We start from the raw sequence: 25925 nt of genomic DNA on the forward strand, positions 1-25925 counted from the left end.
TCAGCCCCAACTTGTTTATTTCTCTTACCTTTCCTCTTAACTGAAAGCATAGTTTCTATGGCTTTATTGTCATAATCTTTGCTGTGCTTTATATCAGTTTTCCTTTTTTAAAAAAAATCATATGTAAGGGAACAATCCTGCACCAATTACTCCAGGCCTAAATTATAATCCTGTGTGACAAATTTTCACTTCTATCTGTAGCAAATCCCCAGGAATTTATTTTAAAATAAAATCTGATTATTCCTATTATTCAGATTTATTATAATGCTGGGGGAACGGAGCTAGGGGTGTGGGGAGAAAGGCAGGTAGTTTAGGATTCTTTTTTTAAATGAGAGTTCAGGTTTTTTTCAAGAAATAGCACAGCATAAAGGATTTCCGAGAATCTGCCTGTATATACATGAAAACAAGTGACCAGCAGTAATAAATATATTGGTGTGGTTTTCCACAACAGCAAAACATTGTCATGGATGTGTTTTCTATGTATAAACAGAGCCTAATATACATTAACTCAGCACTTTATAATCACTCACAGAGCATTAAAAACTTATTTGCACTGCATTAGAGATTCACATATTTGAAAATCATTACCATTAATACACAATGTGGCAGTCAAAACCCAAAAGTTATGATGCTAGCATTTTCCAGGGATGGATTAACACAAAAATATTCTCTCATGATTATTCCAATTTTAAATTACACTGGATATATTTAGCACAACATTTAAATTACGGAATACATTTTGAAAAATTTAAAGCATCTTCCAGGCAACAACACATTTGAAGAAGGTTCCAAATCCTTGGGGCTTATCTTTTAGGTTTACCAAACTACAGGCATAAGAATGTTAGTAACCATTCTCCAATACATCTGGATTTGGTTTCGGGATAATGATCTGAAAGAATTTCAGTATCTAAACTAATATGGTAAATTACAATATGAGGAGGATTGACAGTCATTTAAATACAATTCGGATTATTTTGCCATGTTAGTGAAAGGATACTGAATAATGATTATATAATAATACTTACTGATGCACTTATAGAGCTATTTTCGTCACTATTATGCCTTAAAAAGACTGGACCCAACACTCCTTCCACAGAAGTCAAACCAAAATTCCCAATGATTTTATGAAATTCATTCTCCTGCCCGGAAATTATGATTTCCATTTTATAGTGTGAAAGTAAGCATCGAAACTTCCAAGGTACTCAGTGCTCACAATGTCCAATGAAGTAAATGACATTTGAGAGTGCTAGGAACTTGCAGGATGCATTTAGCATATCACAAGATCCAGTCCTACAACAAGGAAGATAAGTCACAAATTCAAAAGTGTCCATTACTTTTGGTTCCCAGTTATTTGACAACTACCAATACAATCATCCAACTTTAACTTCAGTCCTCATGATGGACTCCCAAGAATTGAATAAACTAAAAAAGACACTTTTGAAAATAAGGGACTCAATGGGAATGTCTATATTGCAGCTCAGAGCGAGCCTTGAGCTGGCATGTTTGAGCTAGCATGCTAAAAAGAGCAGGATGGATGTTGCGGCTCGGTCAACATCTTGGAAAACAGCCCAGGCTCGCAAGATCACCAGCCCCCCCTGGATCTGAAATTAGGTGGCTAGCTGGAGTCTCTGATGGATCCACAATGTCCACTGTTTAGCGCTCTAGCTCAAGCTGAGCTAGTGGGAATCAATCTACCCAGGCTCGGAGGCTTGCCACTGGTCACAGCATAGCCATATCTAATGAGTTGCCCAAAGTCTCAGAGGAAGTCATTGTCAGAGCCCGGACTACAACTTTGAAATGTCTGACTTTGGTCCTTTGCCGGCTCTTTCCTTTTATCTCTCTCATGTTATCCAGAACTTATAAATGATTTTTTTCTCTAATCATTCATGTCATTTTACTGGGTAAATACCAGTATCTAGTTTCTCATTGGCATACTGCATTAAAATTTAATTTGCAGACTAACTGATGCTTTTGAATAGAGGTACGATGGATCCTGATGATAAAGTGTTTTGTTTTGGATAGGTTAATTCAACCACTGTTGTGAGGGCTTAAAAGAAAGTAGATAAAACAGTTTTCAAAGATGTAGGAGGAAGGCCTTTTTTGTAAATCAAAATATTTTCTTTAATGAGGTGCTCAACACAGGATATGTACCTGAAACCAACTAAAAAAGGAAGTTTACTTACCTTATAATAGCTGGAGTTCTCTCAGATGTGTCGCCCCTGAAGTATTCATTGTCCATGCGCAGGTGCTCTGTGCACTCGGCACTGAAAATTCTTAATTGGCAGTGTCCATTGGTCTGCACCTGCACCCTTCATCTCATCATGTTCCCAATTTAAGGCATAAAGCATAGCACAGACCAGCTGCCCCTCCAGTTCCTATTTTACCACAAACCCAAAGAGGAGGAGAGCAGAGGAGAAGGAGGGCAGGGCATGAATACCAACAGGGACCACAAATATCAAAGAACTCCTGTTACTATGAGATAAGTAACCTTCCTTTCTTCTTCAAGGGCTGGTCCCTATATCATAGAATCATAGAATCATAGAATATAAGGGTTGGAAGGGACCCCAGAAGGTCATCTAGTCCAACCCCCTGCTCAAAGCAGGACCAATTCCCAGTTAAATCATCCCAGCCAGGGCTTTGTCAAGCCTGACCTTAAAAACCTCTAAGGAAGGAGATTCTACCACCTCCCTAGGTAACGCATTCCAGTGTTTCACCACCCTCTTAGTGAAAAAGTTTTTCCTAATATCCAATCTAAACCTCCCCCACTGTAACTTGAGACCATTACTCCTCGTTCTGTCATCTGATACCATTGAGAACAGTCTAGAGCCATCCTCTTTGGAACCCCCTTTCAGGTAGTTGAAAACAGCTATCAAATCCCCCCTCATTCTTCTCTTCTGCAGGCTAAACAATCCCAGCTCCCTCAGCCTCTCCTCATAACTCATATGTTCCAGACCCCTAATCATTTTTGTTGCCCTTCGCTGGACTCTCTCCAATTTATCCACATCCTTCTTGAAGTGTGGGGCCCAAAACTGGACACAGTACTCCAGATGAGGCCTCACCAATGTCGAATAGAGGGGAACGATCACGTCCCTCGATCTGCTCGCTATGCCCCTACTTATACATCCCAAAATGCCATTGGCCTTCTTGGCAACAAGGGCACACTGCTGACTCATATCCAGCTTCTCGTCCACTGTCACCCCTAGGTCCTTTTCCGCAGAACTGCTGCCTAGCCATTCGGTCCCTAGTCTGTAGCTGTGCATTGGGTTCTTCCGTCCTAAGTGCAGGACCCTGCACTTATCCTTATTGAACCTCATCAGATTTCTTTTGGCCCAATCCTCCAATTTGTCTAGGTCCTTCTGTATCCTATCCCTCCCCTCCAGCGTATCTACCACTCCTCCCAGTTTAGTATCATCCGCAAATTTGCTGAGAGTGCAATCCACACCATCCTCCAGATCATTTATGAAGATATTGAACAAAACCGGCCCCAGGACCGACCCTTGGGGCACTCCACTTGATACCGGCTGCCAACTAGACATGGAGCCATTGATCACTACCCGTTGAGCCCGACAATCTAGCCAGCTTTCTACCCACCTTGTAGTGCATTCATCCAGCCCATACTTCCTTAACTTGCTGACAAGAATACTGTGGGATATATGTAATCATTGTGGGTGATTTCCAAATAGTGTTTATTGAGGAAGCAGGTGTGACTAAGTGCTCTGCACCACATTTGCAGGGTTGCTGAAGCATCCTCAGTCAAGGCTTGCATCAGGACATAGTGCCTGGTAAACATGTGAATAGAGCCTCAGGCTGCTGCTCTGCAGAATTCCAAGAGTGGGATTCCTTGCAGGCAAGCCACCGAGGCCACTTGAGCACTGGTAGAATGAGCCCTAACAGATTGAGGCGAAGGGGCTCCCACAAGTAGCAGAGGAGGATGCAGTTGGAAATCCATTTGGGGAGTCTTTGGGAAGATACTGCCTCTCCTTTCATCCTACCAACTACGGAGACAAATAACCTCAAAGATCTTCTAAAGGGCCTTGGCCTGTACATGTGGAAGGCCAGAGCTCTGCACGTCTAAGGAGTGCAGTCTCCTCTCCTCCCTTTTATTGTGAGATTTTGGGTAAAATACAGGAAGGTTAACAGTCTGATTCAACTGAAAGTCAGAAGGAATCTTGGGGATTAGGAAGTATTTGGAGTAAAAGCCCTTCCCCCTGTGTTGAGGTGCAGGCTCTGTAGACCTAACTGGATTAGAGAGTCCATGTCCTGACTGAGAATAGTCCCGTGAGGGATGTCACTGAATAGGGACAAGGAAGAGGGTTTTAGAGAAGTGAGAGCAGGGATTCAATCGAGTACCTGTTTGCAATTACATCTAAGACATTTGTATTATGTTACAAGTTGCTGAGATGGAAGGAAATGAGCCAGGTAATCACAGAAAGGGGTGGGGAAGACTGATTGTGAGAGGAAAGGTTGATGGCTCTCAAGCATCCCATCAAAATGTCTTCTCAGTAGGCAGCTAGTCTGGAGCATGGATGGCAGTGGTGCAGTGCGTCTGCCAAGATGAACCCTCTGTCTGATGTTTTCTGAATGGCTCATAGGTCTTCTGATGTTAGGAGAATTCAGGGGTTGGCCAAAATCTATGCACCAGTGGTTTAAAATATTTTCTACGATGAGCCAGAGTGTATATTCCCAGGGAATGGAGGGTGGTGCAAGAGTCCTCAAGGAAATTAAATGTCATAGATTTTCTCACTAAAAAGGCTGTTATCCTTGAAGGGGAGATCAACCGTTGTCTGGACCTCAGCCAAGAGGCCCACCTCTTAACCACTGAGGTCGTCATGGCACGGTAAGCCGTGTCTCCTGTTTATTAGTAAAGTCATATTTTCACAAGTGCCCAGTAGTTTGCCATATGGAATAACAGGCTGGTAAAAAGTTATTTCTGCAGAAGAGATTTAGTCTCCTGGTATCCTTGTTCAAGGGAGTGGACCTGGTTTGGTGAAAACTGTTCCACTCCATGATCACTTGGACAACTAGAAAGCTAGAGTTAGGTTGGGAAAACAGTTATTACATACTCTTGGAGAGAACACAGTATTTCTTCTCAGCCCTCTTTGGAGTCAGGGCACAAGTGTGTGTGTGTGTGCCAAGTGTCCTTAGGCTCCAAAATGGCCTCTTTAATAAGGACAGCCACCTTGGAATGATCTGTGGAGCATGTCCAGAAGTTTATATGGGGGATCCTGAACCTCTTCTAGTGGAATCTGGAAGTTTTCAGCAGTTCCTGGTACTGCCTGTAGTCATCTGGAGAGGAGGGAGTGGCCATTGCCACCACCTCACCCAGAGAAAAAGAAAATGTTATTGACGGATCCAGCGGTATCAGCTGCTTCAGTTGTTCTTGCTTCCCCACATGCTCCCAGAGCAGCTGAGACTCCTCTCTTGGAGGCGATCTCTACTGAAAGTGGTACTCCGAGTCCTCGTAGGCTGGGACTGAATGGTATGGATCCCAGGTGCAACAGTCTGGCCAGTAGATGTGATCATATGGGTATGGAGGCAGGCCCCACAGTACAGGTCACAGGGGTTGTCATAAATATAAAGGGAAGGGTAAACACCTTTAAAATCCCTCCTGGCCAGAGGAAAAACCCTTTCACCTGTAAAGGGTTAAGAAGCTAGGATAACCTCGCTGGCACCTGACCACAATGACCAATGAGGAGACAAGATACTTTCAAAGCTGGAGGGCGGAGAAACAAAGGGTCTGAGTCTGTCTGTGTGATGCTTTTGCCGGGGACAGAACAGGAATGGAGTCTTAGAACTTAGTAAGTAATCTAGCTAGATATGCGTTAGATTATGATTTCTCTAAATGGCTGAGAAAATAAGCTGTGCTGAATGGAATGGATATTCCTGTTTTTGTGTCTTTTTGTAACTTAAGGTTTTGCCTAGAGGGATTCTCTACGTTTTGAATCTAATTACCCTGTAAGGTATTTACCATCCTGATTTTACAGAGGTGATTCTTTTTACTTTTTCTTCTATTAAAATTCTTCTTTTAAGAAACTGAATGCTTTTTTTCATTGTTCTTAAGATCCAAGGGTTTGGGTCTGTGGTCACCTATGCAAATTGGTGAGGATTTTTATCAAACCTTCCCCAGAAAAAAGGGGGTAAGATTTGGGAGGATTTTGGGGGGAAAGACGTTTCCAAACAAACTCTTTCCTAATAATAATAATACCAGTGTTAGACGTTTGGTGGTGGCAGCGAAAGTCCAAGGGCAAAGGGTAAAATAGTTTGTACCCTGGGGAAGTTTTAACCTAAGCTGGTAAAAGTAAGCTTAGGAGGTTTTCATGCAGGTCCCCACATCTGTACCCTAACATTCAGAGTGGGGAAGGAACCTTGACAGGGGTATAGAGACCTCCAGGAGGCCTTGGAAACCTCATCCAAGCTGTTGTCCCATGTCCAGATCATCAGTGGAATCGGCAACACCACCTCCTGTTGATCTACAGAATAAAAGTCACCTGACTCTATAGGTGGGGCTTTCCATATCATCTGTCTTATGGAAGCATGGTCAAAGGCACACCCTGGTGAGTAACGTCTCAGTGGTGTCAGAGCATCCCCAGCTAGTGCTTGTGCTTGGGACCAGTGAAAGACATGTGGCTGGTGTAGTGATGTTTCTCACTAGAAGCAGGTCAGATAGGATCACAAACTCTTGATCTGTGAAAATTGCCAAGCTCTTGGAAACGGCATAACAAGGTTACAGAGGAGAACTCGCCAGGGTCTTTGGTATAGGTTGGTCCGCTATGTACGCTTGAGCACGGTGGTCTTGATGCGGTGTGGTACCAGTATAGTACCCTCCACCAGTGTGGAGGGTGAGTGTCCCTTCCTATCCTTATACATCTTTGTGGACAGTTTCAGAGCACTGGAAGCTCCTGATACCATCAGTGCCAGCCCATGTTCCTCATGCATTCAGTCTCCCTGGTACCGAGGAAGGGGGAGAGGCAATCTTTTCCTTGGAGGACTTATGTAGTCTCTCTTTTTATGAGGGAACTTCTCCTTAAACTTTTTATGCCCATGTTTTGTAAAGTCTTTGGGCCTGCTGGAAGATTACAAGTTGGAAAGTGCCACTGCTGGAAGGGCAGAGCCCAGAAACACCAGCTGATGAAACAGCAAGTAGGAGGGTCCCAGATCTAACAGGAGCCTTATGGAGAGCTCCATTAGATATCTGCAGAGTCCGAACTCCAGACACTGCCTAATGTGAGGTGAAAAGGGGCGGCAGATCTCACACTTTGATGGAATGTGTGATTCCCCAAGGCAAGCCATGGAAGAACCAAAGGCAGGCCAGCCAGAGTTTGAAGCCTGGGACACTCAGTATATTAAGTGCCCTAAATGGCAGGGAAACAACAGGGGAGAACTCCCCAATTCCAACTAACTACAACTAAACTTCTAACTTATATATAAGCTATCTACAAATATTCACAGTCAAAAGTCAAGCAAAAGGTAGAATGCTACAGCCACAGGATGATTCCGTCCCAGACCATGAGTAGTAGAAAGGAACTGGAGAGGCAGTCAGCCTGTGTCACCCCTTGTGCCCTCAGGTGGGAGTATGAGGAGATGAAGAGTGCAGACACAGACCAATGGACACTGCTATTGAAGAATTTCCAGTCCCAGACACATCGAGTGCATGCAAACCCATAGTGAATACCCATAAGGACCAGCACTCGAAGAAGAACTGCTAAATTAAGAAAGAAATGGCACTCTCATATCTCCTGTTTATTTGCATTCACTAGTTAGACTATAATTTTTTCCTGGTAAATCACTCCACATTGGGTTGACAGTTCAATATATTAACATATCCATCCTTCAACTGTTCAAGCCAAATTGTTGCTATGCAGTGTTCTGTGTGTAATAATCTTGGTAGAATTAATGAGAAAAACACAACAAAGAGCAAAATACTTGTGGACCAATTATATGCCCCTTTTGATTCTTCAACCCATCTGCTTCCAGAAACAGACAATGTTTCCTAGTCCTATGCAATTACCAGAGTATGTGATTGCCTTTATAACCAAAATACAGTGGAGACAGCTGAGAAGTGCAAAGCTTCCTGATAGATTCTACAGGTCCCTTGGTGTATGAAACTACAAGAAACAAATGTATTGTAATGCAGATGTTCATTGATTCCCAGCAGAATTTCATAGACTGAGTCCTTCACTGTGTGACCTACAGGGAGTTGCATTTTTCACTGTACCTACTATATAAGGCATCATTCCCAAATTGGGGTACCTAATGGATCTGAAAATTCAGTCCCTGTGCACATATCATGTTCTCCAAAATATCCACGGTCATCCCATCACTTTTCCAGTGAAGTCTTCAGCAAAGCTACACCTGCAGAGTAAATGCTACCAACAATAGAGTAATTTGCTCATTTATATCAGATGCTTCAGTGGAAGATGTAAGAACCTCATAGTAGTTAGATGAGTCATAATCTGCCTCCCTCAGCCCCTACCACACACAGGTCTCATCCTGATCTCTAACAGTTACAGACTGGCTTAAGCCCTGAAGCAACACAAGGAGCTGCTACTCCATCAGTCTTCAGCCTTGGGAACATCTAGAATTCAGCACTTTATGTGTCTGGATGATGGGAAGCACCCTCCCACTAGTAGATCAGGCTGGGACAGCGTATCTAAAACGTCAATCTACCTCTAGTATATTGAGTATCAAAACATCCTTTACATTAATAATTCACAGATGGGTAAACCAAGGCTCAGAGAGGCTAAATGAACACTATCAGGCTAAAAATAATACATTTCAGGGTTAGTTTCCTTACCTTTGTTTCTAATCAGACCCTAAAATTATTAAAATGGAAAGGATTTTAAAAAATCTAATTTACATGTCACTGCTGCTTCTTTGATTTTTGCATTTCTCTCAGCTTACAAAGTGCAAATAGACAATTTACTTTAATTTTGGTTTCTAGTCAGTTTCACTTTCCACTGCTTGTTGACACGAACAAAGCTGCAATGTTAAGAGTTATGTTAAGAGTATTTGGTGTTTCCTTTAAAACACCAGCTCTTAGAGTAGCGGTGCCAAACATCTGGCCCATGGAACAGTTTAATCCATCCTATGGACTTCCCATGAATCTTTGGGCTTGTCTATACAACCCCAGAGTCCACACTATGGGGGTTCAATTTGTAGAGCACACTAGTGCTCGAACTCCCCCGCGCAGACTCCACTAGTGTGCATTGATGTAGTCCTGTTAATGTGCCTAAGGAACATTTAGTGCACACCAGCAGATCCACCAGGGGAATTAGTGCAACACATTGGTGCACTCTACAAATCACAAATTGGAGTTCAGACTCCAATGCAGCATTCCAACAAAAACTTGTGTACGGGTGTAGAACCACTTGGTCACATTTAAGAGGTGCTGGGGAGGCATAAGTCTGGTGGAAGCTGGTACTTGTCCCAGGCGAGGGGGAAATGGCACTAAAGAGCAATGACCCACTGATTGGAGAGTAGATACCCCAGCCTGGCAAGTCAAAGAAAAGAAAATTTCAAATAAGACAAAGAGTGAATGTCTTTTATGGCCTGTAGCAGTCACCAAAATCTAAAATAAATATAGGTAATTACCAACATGGTTTATCTTTAGCTATTTCTATTTTAGTAACTTTTGCTAAATGTGGCCTATGCCAAGTGGCAGGGTATAGAATCAGGCCTGCCATATAAAATGTCCTAGAGTGATGTGTGATGTGACTATGTGAGAATCTCAGCTATTGTTTATAAGAAAGGGCTAGATTTACAAAGGGACATAGGTGTTGTGACACTTAATGTCACAGTGCCTAACTATTAGGTGCCTAGAAAATTACTGGGATTCATAAAGCCGGGGTTCAGCATGTAGGCTTCCCATACGACGAATGAGGAGAGAAAGGTGCCTCAGAATGGGATTCACAAAAGCCAGCATGCTGAGTGGAGAGCTGCCCAAGCTAGAAATCAGAGGTGCTGAGGAGAGGAATGTGTGCTAAGTTCTGCCCCTCTCACGGAATTAGGCACCTAAAGCCACTCTGCAGGGAGGTGCTTATCTCGACTTGGGATTCACAGCCAGGGACCCTTATCTGGAGTCAGGTGCCTCATGTGGTGGTGGAGGGCCACTTTCATCATAACTTTTAGCCCAGCGATTAGATTATTCTCCAAGGATGTAAGTGATCCCTGTTCAACTCCCACCTCTGCCTGATGATAAGAGTGCCTCTAACCACCAATATATAGAGTCACAATATACCCTAAAGCTTCAACAACTAAGAATCAAATAAAATGAGCCCAAGACTCCTTATTTTTTTTAAATCTCAGGATTCTGAGGGGGACTGACTCATGAGTTTTGAATGATTGGTGTTGGCACTATTGTACAGTGATAACTGCTAACAAAAGTACAATCTTTATAATTTAAAAACTATCTGTGAGAAATATTTATCTTTCATTAAAAAGAAAAATATGAAATGATAATTTTAAGCTAGAGAAAATCAAATATCCCAAATGATTACAGCAATGTTATAAGCCTGTTTATTCCAGAATGTCTGGTTAGTAAGTGCTTTTATAATGTCCCTGCCAATGCAGTACAATCCTTTAAGAGAGCTGAAGATATTATGAGACTGTTCTTCAAACAACTGGTTTCATTCAGTCAAGATGAGAAGGAAAAGCTCCTTGTTCAGAGTTGTGCAGATGCACCTTCAGGCTCCAGAATAAGGTTGTGTTATACGTGAGAATTGATACTAAATGAAATCGTGAATGATGACTAGGACCTGTTATGCATACCGATGTGAAAATAATATGAAGACCTGCATTTAATATGTTACTATGGACATGTAATAAAAGAGCTCCAGGGTTCAGCTGCCCTCATACCTTGTAGACAGCCATGTATTGGCATCCCTTTCAACAAACTTTCTCTCTGCTACTAATGCACCCATGATCATAGTATCTAAATGTCAGAAGCAGACCTGTAGCGTAAGAGATTAATTTGATGAGTATCATCATATGTTTGCATGCCCTCTTCACATTTCTAAACTAGTGGTGGAAACTGGATTAAGGGAATAAGATTCAGAGAATTTTCCTCCTCTTCCTCCAGTTTTTCCTGCAATACAGGAGCCAGGCTTTCTTCTTTTAATCTGATAACCACTTCACTACAGAAGATTTATTTAGACTGCCTCTTGTTTCATAAAGGGCTCCAAAGTCTGTAGTGATTTTGACACTTTGTTATAATGTTTCTTTGACCCCCCCCACCTCCTCCTCACATACCACACCACCACCCAGCCTCATTTTCATATGGATACAAAGCACCAGGATAAAATGATGGCTCATTATAGTGGTACAGAGCTCTTATCTTCATCCGGCAAGAGTCATTTCCTTCCAAAGATTGAAATGCAAATGTGAAAATTAATGATAACTGCATTATCTGATAGTAGAGATAATACCGATTCACTGTCAGAGTAACACACAGTCATTCTATGATTTCCTCTGCTTCTTCAGAATATTCTTCTTACTGTCAGACTATATCTATGGTTAACGATGTTTCATGGATTTTTGTTAATTTACATCAAATAGCATTTCCCAGATCTTATATCTACCACATTTCCCCAGTCAAAAAAAGAAACAAAATCAGGACTGTAATCTCCCAGTCCTTCTTAGGACTGGTTTAACAAAAAAAGGCTGTATCATTAGTGCCTGTTTCCATCTCACAGTGGTCTACCACCATTCCAATCTATACCAAACACTTTCTTTGCTTTGTACCCCAAACCGTTTCTGGTATTACTAAATAACACGGTTAAGTCCAACAATCAATACAGAGTCACAGTAATTCATACAGAAGGCTGCAGTAAATCTATTAAGACGAACTTTTCAAACCACCTTTTATAATGAGTGAAGATGTGTACCATTGGGAGTATAAAATACAGTAGAACTGCACTAATCCGCATTCCACTCAAACAGCATGCTATAATTCGCACAAAATATTGACCAACTCTCCTTACCTTTCAGTAAAAAGTTAATAGTAGCACAGAACTCTTATGTTTTATCATTTTACATACATTTTTGATACATCCCCATAAATAAGAACCAACCTACAATGGTGAAATAACTGAAAAAATGTTTTGTGATGCATTCTTCTGGCCTTTATTCTTGTTTTTCTTCAGATGCTCCTTCATTTATAAAACACATTACTTCACAATGGGCCTCACCATGGTTAATGTGAAGTAGGACTTTATCCTGCTCCTACTGCTGTTGCCGGCAAAATGTCCATTGACTAACTGGAAGCAGGACTGGACTTCCAGTGAAGGTCTACTGTATATGCATATCCATATAAACAGGTTATTGTAAGACGTGATTATCAAACAGAACCTTGAAATCAGTCTTCAGCTGCATTTTCCTTTTTTTTTCTTCTTTTTTTGGCTTGTATGTGGGGACAAATACTCCTCTTTACTCATGAGAATAATTCTATTTGACATTTTAAAAGTTCAGCTCCCATTTAAAAAAGAAAAGGAGTACTTGTGACACCTTAGAGACTAAAAATTTTATTTGAGCATAAGCTTTCGTGAGCTACAGCTCACTTCATCGGATGCATTCAGTGGAAAATACAGTGGGGAGATTTATATACACAGAGAACATGAAACAATGGGTGTTACCGTAACTCCCATTGTTTCATGTTCTCTGTGTACATAAATCTCCCCACTGTATTTTCCACTGAACGCATCCGATGAAGTGAGCTGTAGCTCATGAAAGCTTATGCTCAAATAAATTTGTTAGTCTCTAAGGTGCCACAAGTACTCCTTTTCTTTTTTCAGATACAGACTAACACGGCTGCTACTCTGAAAGCTCCCATTTAGCCATTGTCAGTTGGGTGTACGTATGGTCTAGTGGATAGTGCACTGGAGTTAGTTTCAGTAGGCCTGGGTTCAACTTGTACCTCATCCACAGACTTCCTGTGTAACTTCAGAAAAGTCACTTTAACCTACCCTGTGATTCAGTTCCCCATCCATAAAATGAGGATAATACTTCACTACTTCAGAGGAGTTATGAAGATAAAAAATCCATAAATGATTGTAGACCCTCATTGGTGATGAGAAACATATTAGCATATAGATAATTGTCAAAAGAGTTAAGTGTGTTGGGTGCTGAGTTCTTTTGAAAATCTGACTCTTATTTAAGGACTAAAAGGGAGCTGAGCTTTTTGGAAAAATCTCACTCCAATTGTGGTGCTTGACACTTGAAAATCTGTCCCGTCCCCTCCTGTGAAAGGTGAACAGGATTTTCCATGGTATGATATGAGACGTCATGTACAGTAACGTTTTATTATTTATTATCACACCAGTGTCATATAAGAGGTAATATAACCTTTCTACTCCTCTTCAATATTCCCATTTATATAACCAAGGATCGCATTAGCTCTTTTGGCCACACCGTTCCATTGGGTGACCATGTTCATTTGATTAACCTCCAGGATCTTTATGCTTTTTTCAGAGTTGTTACTTAGAAGGACAGCGTGCCTTACAGAAGTCTAGCATTATTACCTTTATCAAGCAAATTGTAATCTCATCAAAAAAAGATGTCAAGTTAGTCTGATAAGATCTATTTTCCATAAACCAGTGCTGATTGGCATTAATTACATTATGCTCATTTAAATTTTTATTAATTGAGTTCCACTTCAGCTGTTCCATTATTTCGCTCAGGATCGATGTCAGTTCTATCCTTTTTAAATATTGGCACAACAATAACTTTCTTCTAGTCCTCTGGAACTTCCCCAGTGTTCCAAGATTTATTGAAAATTAACATTAACAACTCAGAGAGTCCATTGGCTAGCTTTTAAAAAACTCTTGAATGCAAGTTATCTGAACCTTCTGATTTGAAAATCTCTAACTTTACTCTCTGCTTGTTAATATCCTCTTTAGTTACTGTGGGAATGGAAAGTATTTCATCATCTTCATATGATAGGAATACATCATCTTGCTTTTTCCCAAATACAAATGTATTGAATGCTTATGCCTTTTCTGCAATATTATTGACAATTCTACTATTTTCATCCAGTAATGGACCAATAACATTGTTAGGATTACTTTTGTTACTAATATACTGAAAGAAAACATCCTTCTTATTCCCTAATTCTACAAGCCATAGAGTTCTCTTTGTATCCTTTTGTTTCCTTTATCAATTTTCTACAACTCCTAGTTTTAATTTATATTCACTGCTATCAACTAGCCCATATATATATACATATATATATATACACACAGACAGAGAGAGAGAGAGAGAGAGAGAGAGAGAGAGAGAGAGAGAGCTGCTTTCACTTTCCCTGAAAACCAGATTAGTTTTTTCACCAGTATAATTTTCTCTCTTGACTATAGCTTTTTGGGGCATCTAGGAAAATGTTGTTACACAGTTCCCAATTATGATTCCTGTATTTCTTTTTAAAGTCTTTCTCCCAGCTGATTTGGCTCATAATTGTTTCCAACTTTGAAACTAGCCATTTTAAAGCACCAAATACACATATTACTGATATTCACTTTCACCTGAACAACCACTAATTTTTAGTTCTCTGATCAACTCCTCTTTGTCTGTCAAGATTAGGTTAATATGGAATTCCCGTGTGTTGGATGCAACACTGTTTGGGTTAGGAAATTGTAATCTATAATTTTTAAAAATTCCAAGGATGTGGTAGTACTGGCAGAATAAGACCTCCAGCATATGTCACTCATATTGAAGTCCAGCATGATTATACAGGTGTTTTCCTTACAGATTATACGTAAGTACTTAAGGACAATCATCCTGATCCTCTTTTCTCATGTGATTTGGTGGTATGTAGCAGTCAGCAACTAGAACCCCATCTTATTCTATGACAGGTTTCAGAGTAGCAGCCATGTTAGTCGGTATCCGCAAAAAGACAGGAGTACTTGTGGCACCTTAGAGACTAACAAATTTATTAGAGCATAAGCTTTCGTGGGCTACAGCCAACTTCATCTGATGCATAGAATGGAACATATAGTAAGATATATATATAAGTTGGAAGTTACCATACAAACTTTGAGAGGCTAATTAGTTAAGATGAGCTATTATCAGCAGGAGAAAAAAACTTTTGTAGTGATAATCAAGATGGCCCATTTAGAAAGTTGACAAGAAGGTGTGAGGATACTTAACTTAAGGAAATAGATTCAATATGTGTAATGACCCAGCCACTCCAAGTCTCTATTGAAACCCAACTTAATAGTACCTAGTTTGCATTTTAATTCAAGCTCAGCCAGTTTCTCGTTGAGAGTCTGTTTCTGAAGCTTTTCTGTTGCCAAATTGCCACCCTTAAATCTTTTACTGAGTGGCCAGAGAGGTTGAAGTGTTATCCTATCGGTTTTTGAATGTTATGATTCCTGATGTCAGATTTGTGTCCATTTATTCTTTTGCGTAGAGAATATATGTGTTAAAACAGTGATCATTATTATCTTAGAACATAGATATCCTAAATGTAAAGATTATGGAGCCATAGCACATACCAGGCACTCATTTAATAACAAATACTATATTTAAGGCTGAAAAATTACTTCCCTCATAGACCTCTGTTTTCATTCGCACATCACTTTTGGAAAATAAATCCTTTTCAAATAAAATTTTCCACACCGAATACCCAATTGTGTTCCACAAACTCTTTCTGATCCTGGGACTTTTGCCATTAGTTTAAATGGAAGCAAGATCCGTCCCTTAGAACATGTCCAAACAGAAGTGAGAAAGATTTGAGATAAGGCAGCATGACAGCGTAAGCAAAATTAAGGAATTTGCCCTTGCCTGACAGCCTCCAGGGCACAGTCCATCTGCTCCAGCCCGCGTGTCTGCAGAGAGACCTCTGTTATTTAAAAAATTAATATTTTTAACACAATAGAGGAACAAAAAATTTTAATATTGAGGACAGTTTACACATACATTTACCCAAGATGGCTCCCCTGGAGCTGTTTTACAGTCAGTGAAGGTAAGGTAATCTTGTGAGCTGAAAGAAAATCCTAATAGGAGCTGTCTGTAACTGCAGAACATTTAGACGGAAAAAAATATTTTTTTAATTTATTTTTGTTTTTAAAAATGCATCCAGTTGCTAAAGTCTCTGGACACATTGGCACAGTTTCATGAAGCAATTTTTTTTTTTTTTTTTAAGAAAAAGACAAGGGACTCGTTTTCAGATTTGGGGTTTTGGTTGGGACCTATCCTTAATTATAAGTTAAATACTAATAAATATCTCACAGCCTGAATCCCTCAGCAGCTGGGAACCTTACAAAACACCATGATGTCACAGCAAATAACCGTGAATTTTACAAATATAAACAAAGAAAGAAACCAATTTTTTAAAATTCAGCCTAGGTCAAAATAAAGTTGGTACCATTTAATGACTGTTCCACAGCCCTTGATGGTCACAATCCAGATCTCGGTGGACAGCTCTTGGTATCACATAAAGCACCATCACAATTGGTACTATTAACAACTTCCATCTCAGTGAAGAGATAAAGGCTTGAACAGGAAATGGATATTATGCCACCCTCTAACGCCGAGAGGTGGATTCTCTAAGAAAGGGCAGAGGCACATTGGGAGAGATGTAGGGAAGTTTGTACTGGCTCTTCCTATGCTGTACTGGTACATAATCTTCAAATAACCAAAGACTTCATTCTCTCACACTGTCAAGCCAGTAAATTTCATGAGCACTAGATTTACACAAAAATTGTACAAGGAGAAAATATTTTCATTTTTCCTGTATTATGTGTTTGAAAATAATCTTCTATTGTTTTTTATATATATTAGCAAAAGAATGAATACAGAATTTCATTTAAAGAACTAGAAGAGAGAGGGGGAGAGAGAGAGAGAGAGAGGCAGGAGCATGGCATGTGATATATTTATTCTCTTCTGTGCTACAAACATGTTATTTCCATGTGAAAGAATAATATTTAAATTAATTAAAGCTCTGATTTATTTCAGTAGTGGTCACTTTTCTAAGGACAAAAAGGAGTTTCCTTATATTCATTCTCAGTTTCCATCTTCATCTCTAGTATGTCATGATACATTTAATTCAAGAAATGTATCTTCTTACCCTTTTAACATCCGGGACAAAAATCACCAAGTATCTACGTAAGAATTTGCTTACAAAAACCCAAAACCTTTTACTTCTTGCTGTCCTCAAAAATATCCCCTAAAATATTCCTATGCATTTATTTCACATAAGACAATAATAACCAATCATAAAAATTCTACTCTCAAGTACATTCATTTTGCTCTAAAAACAAAGAAATCACAAAACTTAAGATTCTTAAGAGACATTTTATTCCCGTGTTAAAGGGAGTAAATTTAATGCAACAATAACAATCTCCAAAACTGTAAAGAAGCTAGAAGAAGCTGTTCCCTTTCAGAAGAGGTTTTCATGCAATTTTAAATTTACTGTAATACATTTTAATACCAAATCTTGTTTTATATAATACTACATTGCTTTGTACAGAATATAAACATATTTGTGTATATCATTAACAACATTATAAATGACATCATAATAATCAGAGATATACTGTATCTTCATTTTTGTTTGCATTATATTTTCCAGCTTCTGGTTTCAGAAAATTACCACAGGAGTTCTCTCCTCTTCATGCACAGCACACAGTAATTTGCAAATTCAAGCAAGGATGAAAATGTGATTGAAATATAGGATTTTTTTTCTAATGAAAAGTGTTATTGCATTATAAATTATTGCTAGAATACTTTCATGGCTCTCTTCTCTGACGCTCATCCTTTTCAGGGGAATGTTCTCTGTTTAGAAACACAGCTACTTTAAGGATATGTTTGGCTTCAAATATATGTTTTGCCCTTGGCAATGAAGAAATATATTAAATACAATGATTGGGGACAAATTCTGTTATCTGTAGCTTAAAAAATCCCACTGAATTAAACTGGAGGTTTGCCAAAGTGAGGACTGTAGGATCTAACCCTTTGTTTTAATGTGTCTTTACAACACAAACCAAGGTTTACCTATTTATAACTAATACCTGTTTGGAGCTCTCTCTCTCTCGCATGCCCATAGAACTGTTATACTGCCTAATGTTCCTCCAAAAATGTATTTGCAGTGTTTTTACTGTTCATAACAGAAAATGTTACTGCATATTTCTGTTCACACATGACGCTCTTACAGTTTATTGATTGCAGTCAAAAGGTTTCTTCTCTCTTAACACTGAAGTCAATGACCAGGGTGTGTTAAATTATTTATATCAAATGAAAACTGATAAGAAAAGTCCTTGAAAACAGCATTGGCAGCCATATTCATTTGTTAAGCTCAGAGTTTGGAACTAGATACAGATGTTTGGCCACAGAAAACAGAGTAGAATACAGAAGCAAGCACTACCAGACATAGGCAACAATGAAACTGGGAGCCTTTTGGTAACTCCAATCCTGCATTCAATCCTCAAAATGCGAAGGAATAACAACTTTTTTATTTCTAGTAGAAATATCATGGGAACATTACGCTGTATAATTTTCATGCAAGATGGACATGCGCAGAACAGCTGTCTGGTGAAGCATTTTTCCTCAGCTCTTATCTGTAGATTCCCAAGGCATCACATGAACCCAGGAAGTTTTGTCCATTGAAAAAACAATGCAACAATGACCCTACTTACTGAAACATGAAGAAAACATTCTCAGAGTCTCCATTTTAAATTATTTATTCTGGATTTTAATTTGTTTTCTCCTACCTGGCCCATCCCAGTCATCTGTCTCCACAATGAGTTGTCCTGGTTTCTCTGACTGTGCATCACCATCTGATTCTGCTGTTTCCTGGCTGCCCTCTTCATCACCTGAAAAGAAGGAATACATAACTTAAATAATTTCTGTGACACTCAGATAGAATATCCATAATAAGTGTGCATGTGTGTATGTGAGTGCATATATTATACAGTATATAAAGAGAGAGAAGATAACATTGTTGACCAACTAAACACCCGTGAATAATCAATGGCTACAAATAACTATGTATATAAGGCTTGATCAATCAATCCTTGTGAAACCTCTCTTGGAGATCGGTGTGGACAAGAATGAGGACCTTTCTTATATTCTTTTGTCCAGTAGTTAGGGTATTTACCTGCAATGTAAGAGAGCACCAGTTCAAGTCTCCCCTCTGCCTGATGAGGAGCAGGAATTTGAACGGGGTATCCTACCGCTCAATTGAATGCCCTAGCCATTGGGTATGGGATAGTCTGATGTGGGTCTCTCTCTCTCTCAGCCTCTCCTGTTGAAGCTGTTCCACTTTGGATAAATAACTACAGAGTCATTGGGCCAGAGAGAAAGAGAGAGACCATGCATGAGAATGACTCTATATGGTGATTAGAGCACTCACCCAGGATCAAGCCCCCTATTCTAATTACTCTAATTATTTAACCAATAGCTTTAACTAGAGAAATTGAGGACACCCCATCTCAGAATATCCCATAGCCCAGGGATACCGCACTCACTTGAGAGGTGGGAGATCTCTGTTCAGCTCCCTTTTCCTCATCAGGTGGAGGGATGGGGGGTTTGAACCAGTGTTCTCCCACATCTCAGACGAGTACCCTAACCACGGGACTAAAGTTATAAGGGAAAGTTGCAGCCTTCTGTCTTTCCTCCCCCAGTTGCTTTGTGTGGAATTAGGCTCGCTCAAAGCAAGACTACCAGCAAGTGAGATAAGTGGCTGAACACTTGTCTTCCCTCAGTTTCTTAATTGAGCTGGGGCTTAGACGGGAGACAGGCATCCAGATGCCAGAGTGGGGCAGCAGCACATGCTCAGAGGCAGAAACACACATGCGTAGGGAACTTTTACTGCAAAAACATAGGTGCCGAGTGAGTTTAGGCACTTAGAAAGTTTGGTGGCACTTGAGAGGAGATCTTGTGAATACCAGAGGCACCTAAGTCCCTTTGTGAATCTAGCCCCAGTGTTCATAACCAAATGTGAATCCAATAAAAGGAAAATGAACACAGCATCATTCAACGTGGCACAAATGATCATGACTCAAAGGATAGGAAAATTGTAAAACGGAATATACTATTTGAAACATATGGGTCAGGGTTTTAAAGTCTCTAACAATGCAGGCAAAGAGGCAAACAGTGACAGCTTGCAAATAAACCATTTCAAATATATAAACATTGTCTCTGAAAATTAAATATCTTACCATAAAATACAGGTTTTCCAATTTTTATTAAACCAACTTTTATTATAAGTAGTTGTAGCATTTCAAAGCAGGCACACAGGCAGACAATGATTCTCAACCTTGCTCTTTTTATCCATGTTATTCCTATCAATATTAACCTCTTACACAAATTCTTCGACAATAGAACTACTGAACTTTCTCAGCTAGGAGTGTTACAGTAGCTGTTAGTCACCCTATAATGTATTTTGCAATCAGCTAAACCAACAAAGTATTTTTAACAATGAACAGTTCAGAAATGATAGATCTACTTTCTTGTTCACAACTGCTTATCACAGCATAGATATCATATATGTTTTCCAGGTGCTCCCTATAGTTAGGATACCTTCACAGAAGCCGCTCATGGAAGATAAGGTCATAAAAGAGATGAAAAATGTGTGAGCTTCATACACTCATGGTTTTATCATCAGACAAGATAGCTTTGGGTAAAGGACTGTACCAGTCACAAACATCAAACTACAGCTCATACTAGAGTGAGGGAAGATTAAAAGTTTGGAATTCAGTTTGTGCTCATTCTCCCTCACAGCATAAATGTAAACCTAAATTGTTAACATCCTTATATAGTTGTTCAGAATGAAACATCACTTCTCAGATATAACATTCAATACTGTTAAAAAAAAAACTAACAGGTTTGATACAGGTTTCAGAGTAACAGCCGTGTTAGTCTGTATTCGCAAAAAGAAAAGGAGTACTTGTGGCACCTTAGAGACTAACCAATTTATTTGAGCATGAGCTTTCGTGAGCTACAGCTCACTTCATCGGATGCATACCGTGGAAACTGCAGCAGACTTTATACACACACAGAGAATATGAAACAATACCTCCTCCCACCCCACTGTCCTGCTGGTAATAGCTTATCTAAAGTGATCATCAAGTTGGGCCATTTCCAGCACAAATCCAGGTTTTCTCACCCTCCACCCCCCCACACACAAATTCCCTCTCCTGCTGGTGATAGCCCATCCAAAGTGACAACAAGTTGGGCCATTTCCTGCACAAATCCAGGTTCTCTCACCCCCTCACCCCCCTCCCAAAAACCACACACACAGACTCACTATCTTGCTGGTAATAGCTCATCCAAAGTGACCACTCTCCCTACAATGTGCATGATAATCAAGGTGGGCCATTTCCAGCACAAATCCAGGTTTTCTCACCCCCCCACCCCCATACACACACAAACTCACTCTTCTGCTGGTAATAGCTCATCCAAACTGACCACTCTCCAAGTTTAAATCCAAGAGTTGTCACTTTGGATGGGCTATCACCAGCAGGAGAGTGAATTTGTGTGGGGGGGTGGAGGGTGAGAAAACCTGGATTTGTGCTGGAAATGGCCCAACCTGATGATCACTTTAGATAAGCTATTACCAGCAGGACAGTGGGGTGGGAGGAGGTATTGTTTCATATTCTCTGTGTGTATATAAAGTCTGCTGCAGTTTCCACGGTATGCATCCGATGAAGTGAGCTGTAGCTCACGAAAGCTCATGCTCAAATAAATTGGTTAGTCTCTAAGGTGCCACAAGTACTCCTTTTCTTTTTAGGTTTGATACAGAGACTCAGGAATATCATTTCTCATATTAGGCTCCAATTTATTAAGGTACATAAGCATGTGTGTAATTTTAGGTATATTATTAGTCCCACTAAAGCCAATGAGACTACTCACATCCTTAAAATTATACACATGCTTAAATACCTTGTTGAACTGGAACCCTAGCAGAAATTACAGACCAGATTTTCAGCTTCTGTAAATCAGTATAGCCAACTACATCAATATATACCTGTTGAGGATCTGGCCCTGGGAATCCAATGGAAGCAGCTTACTCAGTGAAAATAGTGTTGCTTTTCTGGGATCCCTGCAGACTGACCGCAGATACTTTGAAGGGAACCACATCCAAGTTGAAATATGTTATCTGGATTTGCATTGAACTTATTGCTAAATTTTGACAACATATGGATGTTCTAAAATACATGCCATCTGAAGTGGAGATCCTTGTAAAATAATTTTAAAATATAACTTTCTTAGATTCTGCATGCACTTAGAAAATAAAAAAGCAAAAAATGAAAAGCAAAACTCTCTAATGCTGATAGTCATGTAAGTTTTCAGCATATATGGAACATGTATAGTACATCCATATAATGCCAAAAATCCTACTTAAATTTATAATCCATTTGTTGTATGAGAATGCTGACCTTCAAAATGAAGCTATTAAAAATAAATTGAGAATGACGTTTTCATACTTCACCTTATTTGGTTTGGCGACAAGGTAGATAAGACTACAGTGGCTACGATGTTATGCTAAGAAATTCTTTCTTACACGCCTTGCAAGAAGGAAATATATAACAGAGGTATTCTTTTCCAATGAAGCTGCCATGAAAGTAGGGCATTGGGATACTGGAGAATTTACAACTATCAGGGCCAGACTCTGACATCACTTATACTGATGTAAGCCATGAGTGTAACATGAGTGGTGTAAATCTAAAGTATGAACAGAATCTGGCCCTCAACATAGAAAATAAATTATTCCCCGAACTACACCTACATGAATGAGCTGAGCTCTTCTACATAGGTCAATATGGTGAATTCTATTTCAAATGTAGTAACCAGTCATCTCAGCATTTTGCTTTTCTGAAACTATTTCTGTTATTCCTTTCTGCACTCTTCTTAACATTCAGTTTGGATAGTGCTGGTCAGGAGTCAGTGTTTAACCTGGACTGAATCTTATTTAGGATAACTTCAGGCTCCTGTTTGCCCTGGACAATCTCTCAATCAGGTTCCTCAACCATAGTATGGCAAATATTGGGGACAATCCACGGTACTTTCTCCTAAAGTGTTTCGTTTTTTTCATTTGGGCAGGGGGAGGCAGTGATAATGGGGTGCACATACAAAGGTGAGCACACAGTATTTAAACTACCAATTGCCAGAATCCGCTCATTGACCAGAAAGGCAGATGCAATGTTCTATACCAAAATCATCCTATCAATTTCAGACATTTCTGTCAATTTCAGGTACTACTGTATTCTTAAGGGTTGCATATGACCTCACTGTGTTCTCAGGTTCATTTAGTCAGTCTAACATTTCTTCTTCTCTATATCTTTGATACTCTGTTGGTGACTGTACTGCTTAATTTTCTAATCCATGTGTTTATCTCCATTAGAGAAAACCACCATCTGCACGACTGCATTTTCTGGAGAACTGTGAAAAATGTTACATTACTTAGTACTTTTCCTGTACACAATATCCCTGCCTCCTCTTACTTCCTTTCTCCTATCACTATGAGTTTTGAGTTGGCAGCATTTATATTCAGACCAATTTTCCTGAAGCTGTTCTATGAACACAACAAGAAATATCATCTGAGGAGTCAAGGTGAACCTTTTCCTTGTTTACCATTGATTCCTAGGAGCTCTCTAGTCTTCCCATCCTTTCCCCAGTGAACAGCTCCTCCAAACCTGCAAGAATAATTCCTTAACTTGAGCCCCTATTTTAGGGCTCAATCTTGAAAGGCTCTAAGCACTTGATCCTGATTCAGCAAAGCACTTAGGGCCAGATTTTTAAAGGTACTTAGACACCTAAAGTTGCAGACAGGTACCTAGAGCAATTTTTAAAGGTATTTCAATGGCAGTTAGGTACGTAGGTGCTTTTAAAAATCCCATTAGGCACATACCTGCATCTTTAAGGGTCTAAATGCCTTTACAAGTCTGGTCCTTAATCAAGTGCTTAACTTTACGCATGTGAGTAACTAAGTCAATAGAATACTCACATGCTTACAGTTAAGCACGTGCAATGTACTTTGTTGAATCAGGGCCAGACCTCTCCGCATCTTGCAGGATCAAGCCTTTTGTTAACAGAATTTCAAATTTTGCCCAGCCATTCCTCCCCTGACGTACAGAAAAATATTAAGGCTTCCCTGTTGTATAAAAATGTGAGCAGTAGGCATTATTAGTTATTATTTGCATTTTGGTAGCACCTAGGATTGTCAATCATGGACTAGGGCTCTACTGTGCTAGGTACTGTATGTATGCAAAAAGATGGTCCCTGCTTCAAAGAGTTTACAATATAAGTATAATACAAGAGACAACAGGCAGAGAGAGAAAGACTGACAGACCACAAGGAAACAATGGGACAATGGTCTGAGCACACCAGCTGCCTAACTGCTATGCCATGGTTCAGCACATATGGAATCCCAAGGGTAAAGGATTAAGAGAGAGGCTGACTAGTACTTTCCCTATGCTAGCTTCATTCCCATGACCTGGCACAATTTATGTAAGGGCCAGGCAGAATAGCAATTCCTGCTCTCTGGAGCAGTATTGCCAACCCCCAAGCATTCCAAAGTCATGAGTCAGGCTCACACAAATCAGGAATTGTCTTAAAAATCATGAGATTTTTTAAAAATAATAAATTGTGAGTTCTTTTTATTTGCTGTTTCTTTGAGCACTTAGGGTTCATGTTTTCAGGTTTTACTCTTCAACCATTAGGGCTAGAAATGTACTCATAAGAACGGTCATATGGGGTCACACCAAAGGTCCATCTAGCCCAGTATCCTGTCTTCCGACAGTGGCCGATGCCAGGTGCTCGAGAGGTATCAAGTGATCATCAAGTGATCCATTCCCTGTCACCCATTCCCAGCTTCTGGCAAACAGAGACTAGGGATACCATCCCTGCCCATCCTGGCTCATAGCCATTGATGGACATATCCTCCATGAATTTATCTAGTTCTTTTTTGAACCCTTTTATAGTCCTGGCCTTCACAACATCTTCTGGCAAAGAATTCCACAGGTTGACTGTGCGTTGTATGAAGAAATACTTCCTTTTGTTTGTTTTAAACCTTTTTTTTTTTGCTTTAAACTCTTTATTCTTTTTTTTTTTTTTGAAAGCTGAAATTCTCACGTACTCATATGACTCCAGCAGCTGGGGCTTTCAGGGAAGCACAATATTTCATAAGATATCAGATTAAAATTTTAAGAATTGGCAATGCTGCAGGAATGTAGGAAATGCTCCCTACCCTACTCCCTTCATGATAGCACTGTTTAGGGATGGGAATAAGCTGTACAAAGGGGCACAGTAGTGGACTGTGCCTCTCAGGCACAATCTAGCTCTTAGATTTGTTCGAATCAATAGCTTTAGTGATCATTGAGGAAAGGAATTATGTTATTTAACACTAAGACCAGAAAGTACCATTGTCAAATTCAATGTAAAAAAAATAAAATTAACTTGTATCACATCCACCTGTGATCCCAGGTCACTTCCTATATTAATGTGTTTCTTGGAAGAATCTTGGAAAGAGAGGGAAAGTGTGATTATAACTGGGTATAAAGAGAGAGTGGTTATGATATTTTAGTTCATTCCTAAATAAATTCCTCACACTTTTAACTAGAGGTTCAAGTTTTCAAGAGATTTCTCAGGTTCTAAAGGACTGCCTCCTAAATTCCAGGACTTTAAGCAGTTTTGTGGGGGCCTCACCCAAAGGCATCCTAATCAGGTATCTTATCCTTGAGTAGAATAGAGAGATGGGTTCAAATAGGCCCAGGCAAGCCTCAAAGAACACAGTTTTGGGTTGCCTGAGCCTTCTCATAGTCTAGATTCACTAAAGCAAGAATTCTGTTATTTTTCTATTTTAAAAATATTAAGTTTTTTTTATGTGAATTCCTCTCCCAGCCACCTTTGCAACTGGTACAGTGAATATGAGTCAGAGAAGAGGAACATCTCAGGCTTTTAAATTTACCATTGCAATAATTTATGATCCTGTACTC

General features: G+C 39.7%; 1 protein-coding gene across 10 annotated transcripts in view; it reads right to left on the reverse strand.

Annotated features, from left to right (window-relative positions):
• Positions 1–25925, reverse strand: part of ZFPM2 (zinc finger protein, FOG family member 2) — a 507265-nt gene that overhangs the window by 299232 nt on the left and 182108 nt on the right. For all 10 annotated transcript variants that reach the window (XM_048841473.2, XM_048841468.2, XM_048841465.2 and 7 more), the window contains one exon: positions 18699–18800. In XM_048841473.2, the coding sequence (XP_048697430.1) occupies positions 18699–18797 (99 nt within the window). In that variant the 5' untranslated portion in view covers positions 18798–18800. The remainder of the gene's footprint in view (positions 1–18698; positions 18801–25925) is intronic.

The sequence above is a fragment of the Caretta caretta genome, chromosome 2 (assembly GCF_965140235.1).
Source record: "Caretta caretta isolate rCarCar2 chromosome 2, rCarCar1.hap1, whole genome shotgun sequence".
Classification (NCBI taxonomy): Eukaryota; Metazoa; Chordata; order Testudines; family Cheloniidae; genus Caretta; species Caretta caretta.